Raw genomic sequence first — 14,499 nt, 5'->3', positions numbered from 1 at the left:
AGCACCTCAATGTGCTCACCAACCCAGAAGCTCTCTGAACCCTTTCAGTTTTGTTTTTTTTTTTAATGAAGGCTTTAGTACAACAGGCACAACTGATTACATCACTGGCCATTCGCAATTAGCTCAACCTCCATTACACACACACACACACACACACACACACACACACACGGTGGGGCAGTGGCGCTCTGAAAGTTCTAACGGCTCTAATTATACTTATACGGTAGATTCCACAGGCAAACAGCTCCCATTCAAAGGGATGGTCCAAAAGTCACTTCATTAACATAAACTCAAGTGTGGTTGAAAGGGATGTGTTAGGGGAGTCTGGCTGGCTCAGCTGGTGGAACATGCAACTCTTGATCTTGGGGTCTTGAGCTTGAGCTCCATGTTGGGTATAGAGATTACTTAAATAGAATTAAAAAAAAAAAAAAAGAATGAAAGGGGTGTGTTAAAAACAAAAGACATTCCATTCACCTTTATCAACCTGCAACTTTTTAAAGAACTAGGAACAAAAAACAAACATTAATATATTGTAGAAGCTCTGCATCAGGAACCATGAACAAAGACTGAACATACATTTCTTATTATATCACAATACCACAAAAATATATGTATCTAACAACAGCCCCAAAATACATGAAGCAAAAATGGACAAAATTCAAGGGAGAAATAATTCGAGAATAACAGCTGGAGACTCCAATACCCACTCTCAACAACAGACAGAAGACAGGGCGCACCTGGGTGGCTCAGTCGGTTAGGCACCCAACTCTGATTTCAGCTCAGGTTGTGATGTCAGGGTTGTGAGATGGAGCCCTGCACTGGACTCCAACTCCACGCTGGGCATGGAGCTTGCCTCAGATTCTCTCTCCCCGCTCCCTCTCCTTCCTCTCCCCCTCCCCCAACCATGGGCATGTGCACGCCCTCTCTCCCCTCTCTCTCTCTCTTAAAAACAAAAACACAGAACAAGGCAGAAGACCAACGAAGATACAGAAAAACACTATACACCAACTGGACCTAACCGACATCTGCTTCACCCAGTAACAGTAGGAAGTGCACTCGCCTCATGCACACAGGTAACATTCTCCAGGGCAGATCGTACGTTAGGTCCTAAAATAAGCCTCAGTGAACTTAAAAGGACTGACTGAAATCATACAAACTATGTTTCTGAGCCACACTGGAATTAAAGATCAACAACTAAAGGAAATTTAGGAAATTCACAAATACATGAAAATTAAGCATTCCTAAAACGACCAATTGTTCAAGGAAAAAAAATCACAAGGGAAATGAGAAAAATACTTTGAGATAAACGAAAACAGAAACACAACACACTAAAGCTTATGGGCTGCAGTTAAAGTAGTACACAGAAAAAAATTTATAGCCATATATTCCAGTATTTAAAAAGAACACCTCAAATCAGTACCCTAACCTGAAGACACTAGAAAAGAACAAACTAAACCAAGGCTGGCCAAAGACAGCAAATAAAGGCTAGTACAGAAACAAATAAAACAGAAAATAAAAAAGCCAATTGGAAAAAACAAACAAAACCAGAAGCTGGATCTCTGAAAGATCAATGACAGTGACAAACTTTAGACTGACCAAGAGGAAAAAAAAAGAGAAGTCTAAACTACTAAAATCAGGAATGAACGCAGGAGCAGCACAAACTTACCAAAATAAAGCGGGTCATGAGGGAACACTAGGAAAGAATGTATGTCAATGAAAGAGATAGCATAGATCAAATGGAAAAACTCCTATAAAGACAAAGTCCCCAAACCAGGTCAAAAAGGAGGCAGGAAATCTGAAGAGAAGTACATGAAAAGACTGAATCAGTTATTAAATAACCCCAAAGTCAAGTCTAGACTCAGATATTTTCACTGAATTCTACCAAATGTTTAAAAATTAATACCAACCTTTCACAAACTATTCTACACAAAAGAAGAGAAAGGAACACTTTCCACCTCATTCTGTAAAGACAGTATTCCCCCAACACCAACACCACACATCACAAGAAAACTACAGACGAGTGTCCCTTATAAATATAGCTGCAGAAGTCCTTAACAAAATACCAGCATGCTAAATCCAGCAACACATAAAACTTATGTACACTGCAACCAAGTGGGATTTGTCCCAGAAATCCAAGGTTGGTTTAATATTCAAACACCCATGCAATATACCACCATATGAGTAAAGTAAAAGATAAAAACCACACAATCATCTCAATAGAAGCAGGAACATTTGACAAAATTTAACATCCATTCCTGAAAAAAACTCTCAGTAAAACAGAAGGAAACGTCCTCAATAGGATAAAACCCACAGCTCACACAGCATGGTTTAAAAAGCCAGCCAATAAAGCTACATGTCATATGATTCCACTGATAGCGAGTGTCCAGAGCTGGCAAATCCATCAAAACAGAAAAGGAGATTAGTGGTTGCCAGGAGTTGAGGGGCTGGGGGACAGGGAGAATTAGAAATGACTGCTAATGGGTACAGGGCTTCCTTTTAGACAGATGAAAATATTCTAAGATTAGACCACTGTGATGATTGCACAACTCTGAATATACGAAAATCCACTCGATAGCATGGTTTAAAGTAGCAAAATTTATGATATGTATAGATATATATATACATATATACACAGATCAATAAAGTCGTTATAAAAAAGAATGCCTTCTTCAGAGTTTGAAAAGCCCCCCACTACAAATAATCACAGAATCATATTTACCCAAAAAGGTTTACAAGTAGTTTTAAACAGTTCTTATTACAAAGAACAACCTAACTTACAGACTCTGTCTCAAAGACAGATTCCCACCATGGATCTACAGTCAGGGGAGAGCTGACTTCCTTCCAAATACACTTACTGTGCACATTCTTTACCACCCATTGCAAGACACAGAGGACAAAAATCTCTGAAAAAAATGACATTTCCCCCCCTTGCTTGCACAAAGACAAAGTTTCCCCTTTTATGAAATATGAACAAACAAAATCACCTGGAGCTTGGATGATTAAATCCATAACCTGCACTAACCTGGGAGGTAGGGTGGGGGTGGCACAGACACTGGATTGAAGCCACAGCTCTAGACACAGCAGGATTAAGGACACTCACCTCAAGCTCTTCACTGTCTTTGGGCTTCTCCTCAGAGGTCTGTTTGACAAAGTCAGGGATAAGGATCTCCAGTGTAGCTCGGGCTATGAAAAGAAAAACCCCAAGGGTGAGGGCTTAGGCCCAGCTTGCTTCCTGACTCCAGAGCATGATGCATGCTGGCTCTGGTGCAGGGCCAGGGTTCCCATGGCTCAGGGGGAAGCAAGGGCCCTGGGGAACAGCAGCACTTCAGAGGCAGGGAGAGTAGAGGATGGAGGAGCACATCCTGAGCAAAGGACACAGTGGGGCAAGTGTTAGGCTGCGGGCAGCCTCATAAAGCCACACCAAGCTGTATGTACTCTTGCCCTGAGGTACTGGTAGCAGGCAAGGCGGGAGAGATCTGCTTCAGACAAATCACCATGGTGGCGTGCAGGCAAATGCTCAGTGGGACCCAGGCCAAGCACTGAGGCCTGAGGACTGAGCAGGCTACTGTGAGTGTGTGTGGGGGAAGCAGCAAGACAGGATGGATACTCTTGAGAAAGCGTCTGCAGGACGGAGCAGAGGGATGGCTCAATGCTGAGCACAGATTTCTGAGTGAGGAGGGCTGCCACTCACCACTGGGGTGGGGACATGGGGGGGTGTGGGGAATGGGGAGGGGTAATAATCTGACCCTATAGTCATAGGTGCTGGGGGGTCTGGGCACAGTAAGTGGATCCTCGCACATGGGGAGAACAGAGCCCTACTGCCAGGACGTTTCCACTCCCACAGTGGGCCCTCCTCTGTGAGCTATTTGCCTCATGACCTTGTTAGCACCAGTTTGTTAAGCTGTAAAAGGCTTATGGCACAATCTCTCTAAAATGGACAGCAGGCCTTCCTGGAGAAGGGATGGAGTGCGTGAGCCCAACACAGCCTCACATAAGGACAGAAAGTAACCTATCCTCCCAATCATCCTCAGCGCACGCCACAAAAGAAAGCAACTCCAAGGTAAACTCTGCGTCACATGAACAAAAGCACTTTCACCCCCCCCGAGACCTGGTAAGAATGTGATAAAACGGACATACTTGAAGCTTATACAGGGCAAAGCTGCTTTGGAAGCCACTATAGCAGAGGTAGAAACCGTAAGAATCAAACTGTGGGCACCAGGGCCTGGGGTGCACCCCCAACACCCACCCTAAAATGTGCTCCACTTCCAAGAAGAGGCCAAGTAACCCTGATGGTGAGGCAGAATGGCTTCCCTTTTAACTGGAAAACATAGGCCTTCCCAGGGATCCGACAGGCTACGTTCAGTGAGTGGCAGTCCCAAATCCAGAAACCACTCAAAGAGAATGCCAACAGTGTGAAAAGCCACCTGTTTGTCATCTCCTAGCATGCCCACATTTTGCTCGGTTTACACACAAACCCACCCTAGAACGTGTGCTCACCACGGCCCAGTTAGCTCTGTGAGCAGTGGGGACAAGGGCAGGAGATTCTGGCCCAGCTGCCACAGAGCAGAGAAGGTTTGAGGTTTTTAGGTTTATTTCTCACATTTTACTTTCTCTATTTGAGTCTTTTCCAATGAGCACATACTTTTAAGAAACCAACTTAGAGGATTACATAAAACAAATAGATTTGCCCCACCCCCAGCCCTCCCTAGCCAAGGGGAGGGGCAGACACCGTGGACAGCATTGGTCTCTGGCACCCAAGTAGGCACATTACCAGCTTTATTCTTCGCAAGTTTTTTGCTGCTTGCAGTTCCAGATCCATAGGTCACACCATCAATGGTCACCGAGGCACCAAAAGGCTCACTTGGGTTCTCTTAAAATTAAAATTACAGTTTTAAAAATACTTGCCAAGACATTAAAGGTGTGCACACATGCACACATACAATCTGCTAGCACCAAGAGATAAGGCAGGGTCTGGGCTACTGCTGAAAGGCAGAGACAGGGGCTCCCTGAAGCATGGAGATAGGGCCAAGGATTGGTCAGCAGGCAGACAGCATGCCAGGAAAACTGGGAAACGGGACCACAGGTTAGTAAGCTGGAAGGGGACAGGAGGCCAGAGGCCAAGCCACCAGGGACAGGGATCAATGTCTGTGAAAGATGGACAGAAGACTGTGAAGAGCAGAGATAAACAGATGCAGGAAGCCAAAGAAACGACATGAAAACAATGAGTGACTCCTGGGTTCAGGGTTCCACGGGGAAGACAAACTGGTTTTCACAAAGATGTGATGCGGATGGCCACAGGAGACAGCTGGTGGGAAGTGCAGGCCTGAGGCCCCTTCGTCCACCCGCCCCCAGGCAGGGGGGGCCTTCTTCAGAGCAAGGGATGAGAGGAAGGTGGGGGTGGGGAAGAGTATGGATAAAGAAAGGGGGAGGTAGGGGCATTTGCCCTCAGATGGGGCACATGGCTGTGAAAACGACCCGCCCACCTGCAGCGCACTTCTCCCTGCCCTTTCACTTCTATCCCAGCGGAGTGAGGTTAATGGTCAGTTCCCACCTCCCCCACCACGACCCGACGAGGTGTAGGATTCTTCAGGGCTGAGATGAGGAAGGTCAAACTTACCACATTCAAAGAAATTATAAACAGGGCGGACCTTGAGGACGCGCTGCATGTACTCGTGCAGGATGCAGACCTCGGACTTCCCGTTGGGGTTAATGACAAACTCTGTGACAAGAAGGCCTATCTCAGCAACAGCGTGAGGACCTGCTGCAAGCTAGCACTCGGGACCGGGCACCATCCAAGTTAGCGACTCACGGAATTAGGGGCTCACCACCGTGAACGTAGTGCACCTCGGCATTCACAGGGTAAACATAAGCTCTGAAGTAAATGCAACTCACACACAAAGCATATGTTCTAAGACCATCAAGTGAAAAACAACAGGCTAACCAATCGGCCATACACGCCCCAACTCACCTTTCTTTGTGGGTGCATCCTGCACAGACAGAGTGATAAGTTTCTGATTGGCCGGCAGAATGGGCCTCTCGGACTCAGCCTGTTTCCGTTTCATTTCTCGGTTAAATTGCCGCCGCTCGGCCCAAGTCCTGAATTTCTTCACAGTGACTTGCTCAAAGTCAAAACGCTTTTCCAGGTAGTTCCGAAATTCCTCAAGATCTGTGTGGATTTATCAGAGAACAAAACTGCTAACTTCCAATCTAAGAGTCATGTTTCCTCTGTCCAGTGAGTAGGATGGTGATGGACAGCCCACCAAACAGGTCCTGCCATGCCATTCCCCTTTCCCTTTTCCTTTTGAGGGTAAAGAAAGCAAAGAATCAGATCCTTTCTTTCTTTCTTTTTTTTAAAGATTTTATTTATCTACTTGAGAGAGTGAGCGAGAAAGCACAAATAGGGGAGAGGGGCAGAAAGAGGGAGAAGTGGGTTCCCCACTGAACAGGGAGCCTGACATGGGGCTTGATCCCAGCACCATGGAATCATGACCTGAGCCTAAGGCAGACACTTAACTGACTGAGCCACCCAGGCGCCCCTGAATTAGGTCCTGTCACTCAAATTACTCAGGAAGGTCCCGTATGGACAAATTTCTGAGACACTCTTTTAGTCTGTTTGGAACAAGAACAAGAAGAAAAAGAAAAAGCTTTAAATAAAACCCAAAAACCCAGATGGTCTTCAAGACTTTTCTCCCTGTATCAAAACAAGTACCACAGCAGCCGAAGCACTGTGCACCTTGCACTCTCCCCTCCAGCCACTCTGGCTGGCTGCACACTCAGCAACACACCCAGGCAGCTGGGGCCCTGGCACCTGTCATGCCTCTCCCCACACAGCCCCTGGCCCAGTCCCACCGCTCACCACCCACCCCTACTCTGTGAAGTTCCCAGGGGCCGCCTGCTTTTATTGTTGTACCCACTACCCCTCTCTCTCCCAGGATATCCTAGAGGGTCACGTTACCCTCACTGGTTTCTTACTCAAGTGTAAGCCCTGAGGCAGGGACTTGTGGCTCACACTCAGCCCTAAGAGCAATGCCTGTGGAAGTGGAGGGAGGAGTTCCATGTGTGAGACCGAGGAATACGTGGTTAAAACACAAGGCTGTGAAATGATATACCTGCACCCACCTACTTACACACCCAAACCACGTATTTCTTTACATGTGAATGCAGGAAAGGAAGTCTGGAAACAAGTACAGTGGTCACCTCTCCCAAGGGAGTAAAATTAGATGTGAAAGACAGGTGTTTTCAGAAAAACAAGAACACATTCAGGTGTTACATGTGTGTAAAGATGGATTTAAAGAAAGAAACAAATACGTTGAGTCTTAAAATGAAAGCTCCCTTCCAGCTGGGTCCTGAGAAAAGCGCCGACACACTGACAGAACACGGGAAGCTGAGGATGTGGAGGGAGGCAACAGGCAGGCAGGTAGGTTGGGGGGGGGGAGATGGCAGTCCACCCACGGGGGGGGAACTGGGGAGCAGTGACACACCCTGCCTTTCCCCAGATGCCTAAGGCTCCACCGAGCCCTCTCCACAGAGGCCAACCCTCCCTCAGCAGTGGTGCCCCCCTCCAACCCAGCTTTTCTAGGCTCCTCACACCTACGAGTTACAAGGAAGGCTGGGCAGCAATATTCAGACAATATCCAAATAGCAATAACCAGAAATCCTGAAAACACAAAGTCCTCTTTGAAAGAGATTCAGCAGGTAGGTTGAGAGAGGTCTGCCACCATTGTAGAGACAACTAAGACTTGCATGGGTAGACCTAAGCTAAAAAACACAGGAGAGAGAAAAGAAACACCAATACACAGCCAAAAGCAATTACGGGGTTGAAGAGGGAAACTCCACAGAATAGTGGCTGTCTCCCAGTACTGAGTCTGTGGCTTGAAGAAGTTCATTCTGAGTGCATCAAGATAGATCAAAACAATGCCACAGGAGCACATCCTACTGAAAAACCAAAATTTCAGGTAAGGTCACAAACGTGCCCAGAGAAAAAGGCCAGTCTGCAATGACAGTAGCCATCTCCATGGCAGCACCGGCCATGTGGGGCCTGCAGACCCAGGCAGGTTCTAAGATCAGGGAGACAGGAGTTTCCAACCATGTAAGAGTAGAGAGAGGTCCCCAGAAGTACCTTCCTCACAGACAAAAGCAGGAACAGGTCGCCTTCGGCAGAAGGAATGTAACCCCGGGGAAGGCGTGGAGTGCAGCCACGTCCCTGCAGATGGATCCCAACCAGCAAGGAAGGAAGGAAGTTCACTCCAGAAACTTACCAACTGATTCATCTTTGCACACCTCAACCTTGGCCTTCACCTGCCCCAGGGCCCCGGGGGCAGCCTCAGCCCCCAGTGGGTCCTTCTCATCCAGGGCCCCCGAGTCAGCTCCCATGGAGTCGGGCTCTTCCAGGGGGAATTCCAACTCCGCAGTTCGGCTCAGGGGCTTGACAGGGGACACTTCCCCACTGGGGGCAAGCTCACTGTTTTGCTCTCTTTCCTCATTGTCCTTCATTTTCTTGTAATGCAGACAGGGAATGCTGCTCAGAGGAGGATCATGTTTCTGTGGATAGTGAAATTGCAACACAGATTACAAGGATGACCCCAAAGTTCTGAACACCCGAAGCCTTCCACTTGCCTCTGCCTGGCTACCATGCAAACGCAAGGTGTGCATGTTTAGTCTGCAAACTTACAAGACTAAATTCATGACTGATGCATCCCCTACCCGTATGCTTCCCGTTCCCAGGAAGTACGGCCTGGACCAGGTGACCACCCGAGACTCTCTGTGTAGGTACACCGGGACTCCGGAGTTATGGAATGTCATGATCCACCCGTCGGGCAACGGTTCTGTAGGAGGACGGCCACGACCTGCACAGGAGACAAGAGCATCCCACAATCACTTCAAAAATACTTTGAGGTGTAAAGATGGCTTCAAAATTATGACACGTGGCAGATAAAAATAGTCAAGTCAACCCAGGATTGAAAAGAACCTCTAAGAACGAGGGGAGTAGGGGAAAACCCCACCCTCCAGCAGACAGAGCCTACCCCAGCCCTGCCTGCCACTCAGCACCTCCCAGGCACAAAACTCTGCTCTCAACTGTGGTGCTTGTCTACATGGCTCCAACCCAGAGAGTCTAAGTCCCTCTTCAACAGCAGGAGGCTGTCTGCCTTGTTCACAGCTATGCTCTGGGGCCTAGAACAGCACATGGTGCACGAAGGAGCCTGGGATGAGGTTCTGCAAGACACAAGTCCTCACCTCAGCTGCTGTCTGCACAGCCGTGGGCACCACAGGGGCTGAGTAAGCTTTGTTAATAAATCGCATGTCTGCCAACCACTGCTCCCTGTGACTAGACAGCAAGTGTTCGTTGTACCCGAGCTGCACACTCTCACCGGCATGTGAAACACTACTTCCAATTCATTCTTTTCTAAATCAGTTTTAAAACACTACTCCCAATCCCTTCTTTGCTTTACAGGCAATCAGAGAAAAAAGGTCAAGACTTGTTACCCACTTGACACCTGCCACTGACAAGCCCAGTGACTAGGAAAAGCACAAAGATTTAACTGAAACTTAATTCTCTTAGCGGAATTGGGAGCAAGTGAGAAATTCAGGAACAAAAGAAAAAAGCAAATGACATTTAAAAACCACAGACATAATGAAATGGCATGAGGGACTCTCATGGACAAGGGAGTAGCACCCCAGTGCCACGTCCCCACCCGGCAGTGTTAACCCCTGGCCTGACATCAGAACATAAGAGTACCGGCTGGATGGCTGATGTCAGGATGGGCCCCAGGAGGAAGCACTACAAGTTAGAGATACACAAACACTGGCAGGAACTCTCCCCTACCTAGGCTAGAGCCAAGGAGCTGCCTTACACCAGCTCTGGGCTAAGTCAGGACAAGGAGAAGCAAACAAAATGCTAGCAAAGTACAACATGGGACACAGGTGCACCTGGGCTACTCATTTGTGACAACTAGCAGTCATAAAGTTGGCCCAGCCGTCTGAAGAGCTCACAAGCAGCTTACACGCACCCCTGAGCCTGAGGCCCATGCTGCAGCTCCTAGGAGGCAGCACTGTGGGGCAGGCTGCCAGGAGGGTGAGGTGGAGCAGAAGGCTGCAGAGGGAAAGGCAAAGCAGTGCCTGGTGCAGGCAAGCGCAGTGGCACGCCTGCGGTTATGGCCAAGCATACTGTGAACCTGAACCGGGCCACTCAGAATGGACAGGGCTTTGTGGCACCCAGCACAGCCGACCTGTCCACTCTGCAGTCAGAGACTGCACACCACCTGCCCCTCAATTTCCTCCCATCATGCCAGGCCACCTTCCACACCCCAGCCCTCAGCCTAAGGTCTCAACTGTGTGCCTGAGTCCCCATGCATCTGTTCAGCCCCTTCCCACTGCCCAATGCCCAGCCCCATAGGCAACTCCAGGACAGAAAAGATAGAAACTGACACCGACTTCTCTCAGCTCTGCACTGCACTGGCAAACGAGCAGCACAGGCATGACTCTGGGTGCCTTCCGATTGCTCCCCCCACCATCCCCAAATCCAAGTGCAGCTCTGGAACACCTTCACCCCTACCAGAGAACCTCCCACCCTGCCCATCTAAAGTACACACACCATGCTGCAGCCACAGAAGCTGTGCTTTTAGACAAAAATTGTGTAACAACTCCTGCCTGCTTCTAGTGGCTTCCCCTGACACTTGGCAGAGAATCCAGAACCCAGACTGCAACCATCGCCTGCCACAGTGCTGCACCCACCTCTGGCCTTGGCCTCACATCCTCTAGTTGCCCATCTTGTCATCTCCCAGCAACAACATCATCCCCCCTCCTCACCCCATCAGAGGTGCCCTCCCTACCCCCTGCACAACACCAGCCGCTCTGCTGTGTATCCACAGCAGACACCACAATCTGCACCCAGATCATTGTGCGTATGATACCTCCTTGTGTCTTGTCTGTTTCTCCTTCATCACATGTGACTGTCCTCCCGCAAACACGTGCCCACTGCCCACACCACTGCCTGGCACCCAAGGGCTCTCAAACCGGCACTTCTGCCACCCCACAAACACACTACTTTCTGACTGGCTGACTTACTTTTGAGCACAGTTTTAATCTTGGTCATCATTGGCTGCACGCTTGTCTCTCCGTCAGATGGATGGTCACTGTCTCCTCCGTATTTCTCCTCCATCCGTCTCTTTTTGGGAGCACAAAGGCCCTCTTCCAGCAGAGCATCAACATCGTTGTCAAAATCATCCTGCAAAATACGCTGTTCAGACACCAGGGCCCCCGGAGCCTGTGTTCCTGTACCGTAGGCAAGCTTAATAGCATTAGTGAGAACAGACACAGAAATGAGGCACTCTGAAGTGGGGGCCTAGGTATGCCTTTATGTTGCGTGATCATCTGAAAAACAAACAGGAAGAAACTGACAACTGCAACCAACACACTTGACGCCTGGAACAGGTGCACACGCCACCAGGAAGCGCTTCTCAGCAGCACCTTCCAACCCAGGTTGCATAAAGGGTACAAGGTCGACTGCTCAGCCAAACCTTTCATTAGGAAAATTTAAAAACCTGGACTTTCACAGCTTTTTCTTTTCCACCTTAACATTATTCCACCTCATATGTTTTTTTTTTCCTCTGCAACATCAGCTTTCAAAAGATGCTGCAGTTCCCAACACCTCTCTTTGGGTTTTGCTAAGAGTGCTCCAAAGGAGGGGTCGCCGACATACCTCATAGGAGAAGTTCAAGGCCTCTTCATCCACTCTGTCTCTCTGCACGATTGCTTTAGCCGTGAACCCGCCTGCTCCTTCTTCATCTAGCTCCAAATTGTCAGTAAAATCTTCTAACTCATCGAGCACTGCGTACTCCACTCTCTTTTCCTGATCCAGCTCATTCTCCTCATCCTTCTTATCAGCACTCTCACCCCCTACACCTACCCCGTTCCCAACACTCCCGCCAAAGGGACAAGCATGCACGTCTCCACTGACAGGGCTAAGGGCCAGACCGCACTCTGCGCGAGCGTCGCGCTCCACTCCTGTGTACAGCACCTTCCTGTCCTTACTCCTGCAGCTCTCGGTAAAGCTCACGCTAATCTTTACATCCTTAAGCAACTTAAGGTCAGGGGAGAACTTCCGGACCGCAGGTGCGTGCCGGGCGGTGCGCGGGCTGTGGCCACTACAGTTCGGGTCTATGAGGAGGCGGGCCTTAGAGAAGGATCCTTTGGAGAGAAGAGAAGCTCCGTAGAAGTTGAGCGGGTCCTCAGCAGGGGGTTCGGCCTGTCCATCACCACCAGAGCCAACGTCCATTACCTCTGCATCACTGGACGTTTGCAGGGGAGGTGGTGGAGACTGTTCACGGGGCAGCGCTTGGAGGGGGCAAGCTCGGTTCTCCATCACCGCTTCTCCTGCGGGCTCACGCGGGAGAGGAGAGGGACTCTCATATGTCTCCATAGTAAAAGTGGTTAAGACTATTTTAAAAGACTAGAGTTTTAAAAAACCTTACATAAATCTATACAGCTAACATGCACAAGTCCGTTGAGACCCGGTGCCGTCCTGCCCGCGCTGCACACGCTGGCGGCTTAGTCAAGCTGGCCACATTGCTCTTTTCATTAATGTAGACAGCTTTTAGAACCACTGCCTCAATTATTGGAAATCACAATGCACTCAGCTTAAATGACTGACGACTAAGCGAGTCTGTCTTCATGCCAAAGTGGCACCTTTCTTCTTCCACCTGCAAAGAGATTTAAAAACATCGTCACAAAATGACAGAAACCTTCTGCTTCCCTGGTACTGAGAGTCAAGTGCTATTAACAGTGTAGTAAAGAACTTGAAATACTACTGCCTTAGAGAACCTTCTAGGCTTCAAAACAATCTTCCTTCAGTGAGAGCAAAGAGAAGAATTAAGAGCTCCACATTCTTCCTTCAGAACCTAAATTATAATTTAAGTCCAAAGCTAAATATCTTATTAATTGTCCACTGTAATTCCTACTTCAGAAGCACAAAAAACGGTATTATCTTAAGGTTCAAAAAAGACTTTTAAAAACTAGGCTAAGCTTCACCGCAGCATTCCCTTAACTCAGTTTATTAGGTAATCAAGCTCACGGTGCAAGGCTGCCCTTTCCGGAACACACACAAGGTGTGTGGCCTCCCTCTGGCCATCAGAGCGACATGGATCCACTCACCTGCTAGGGCTGGGTCAGTCAGAGGGTGAGGGCGAATGCGAGACCCTCAGCTCAACTCTGCGGCACTAGGGCCTCAGAGGTACGGCCAGGCGCTCTGCTACCAGGGGACCCCAAGGCTCTCCTGGGCCCACAAGGTGGCACGTGGACCGGGACAGTGATGCAGCGTGCTGAGATCACCAGAGGTGGCATGTTCTGTTCCCGGTAGAGGAGGGGGTGGTGGCTGTGGGGAAGGGAACCTGGCCAGGTTTGGTCGGGGGAGCCTCAGGAGACAGCTGGAGCCAAGGACACAGGAAGTTCTGGGTGCCATCCGGAGCCTGGCTCCCTCCTGGGGGCAATAAGGAGCCACCAAGGGTGAAGTGATTCTCATGCCACAATTCAGTCCCTATTTGAAAAAGGAGACTGACAGCTGTGCCAGGCCCAGTGCCTATGTTCAAGGCATAGAGGGCAGTCCTCCAGGCCAGAGCACAAAGGTGTGAAAGAGGCTCTGTTGATGGGTCTGGAGCCCTCAACAACAGTGAAGACACAGAACTGACCCCACTGCTGACCGGGTAGAGGTGGAGAGCAGAGACAAGAGGGAACTGAAGGCGAATGAGGCTTCTCCCCTGGAGGGACACACGTGTTCCAGCATTCAGGCAGGAGCCTGCAGAGGAGAACGGATGGAGCCTCCAGGGAGACCTATCCAACAGGTGCTGAGGCCACAGCTCTGGAGCTGTGACTGGCCCGGAAACAGAAGGCCAGAACACATCAGCGAGGTGATAAGTCGCCAAAACCACAGGAGAGAGGCTGCCCAGAGAGGCAACACAGACCAAGAAGAGGGTTGAGGATGCAACTCTGGGAAGCTTCCCTTCAGAGAAAGGACAACAAAAGGGATGACGTGAAAAGGCAGGTCAGAGGGACAATCCAAAAACCCAGAGGTCTGCAGGAGGGCCGGGCATCAAAGCAGGAGAAGCACGTGCAGACGCAAATGTGTATGCGCGCACACTCCCACACCATGCAGACACACACACGCATGAACATGCCATGCACACGGGTGCAGCTACGCACATGCATTCCCATGCCCACATAGGGCAGGCTTGACTGGCTGCATGGATAGAACAGAGACGGCAAACAGCACATATTTAAGAAGTTTACAGTGAAGGAGTAGAGCGTGGTGGTTGTACTTTCAAGGAGACACAACATAAAAACCAGAGACTTAACTTAGATTTAATTCATTCATTCAACCAATATTCACTGGCCTTCCACCCTAAGGGATGTACTACCATAAGCAAGAGACAAGGTCCCCACCACCTGGACACAGTTGGAAGGGCAATGACCACTGAGCTGTCACTCTATTTTCTAGATTCTAAGATG

General features: G+C 49.1%; 1 protein-coding gene across 1 annotated transcript in view; it reads right to left on the bottom strand.

Annotated features, from left to right (window-relative positions):
* DGCR8 (DGCR8 microprocessor complex subunit) overlaps positions 1-14,499 on the bottom strand; it is a 34,908-nt gene that overhangs the window by 17,313 nt on the left and 3,096 nt on the right. The window contains exons 2-9 of the mRNA XM_040619597.1: positions 11,699-12,698; positions 11,065-11,224; positions 8,704-8,846; positions 8,259-8,541; positions 5,969-6,166; positions 5,618-5,719; positions 4,772-4,870; positions 3,101-3,183 (exon numbers count right to left, since the gene is read on the bottom strand). Coding sequence (XP_040475531.1) covers positions 3,101-3,183; positions 4,772-4,870; positions 5,618-5,719; positions 5,969-6,166; positions 8,259-8,541; positions 8,704-8,846; positions 11,065-11,224; positions 11,699-12,418 — 1,788 coding nt within the window. The 5' untranslated portion in view covers positions 12,419-12,698. The remainder of the gene's footprint in view (positions 1-3,100; positions 3,184-4,771; positions 4,871-5,617; positions 5,720-5,968; positions 6,167-8,258; positions 8,542-8,703; positions 8,847-11,064; positions 11,225-11,698; positions 12,699-14,499) is intronic.

Source organism: Ursus maritimus, unplaced genomic scaffold (genome assembly GCF_017311325.1).
Source record: "Ursus maritimus isolate PB19 unplaced genomic scaffold, ASM1731132v1 scaffold_33, whole genome shotgun sequence".
NCBI lineage: Eukaryota > Metazoa > Chordata > Mammalia > Carnivora > Ursidae > Ursus > Ursus maritimus.
This window is presented reverse-complemented; position numbering and strand designations above follow the sequence as displayed.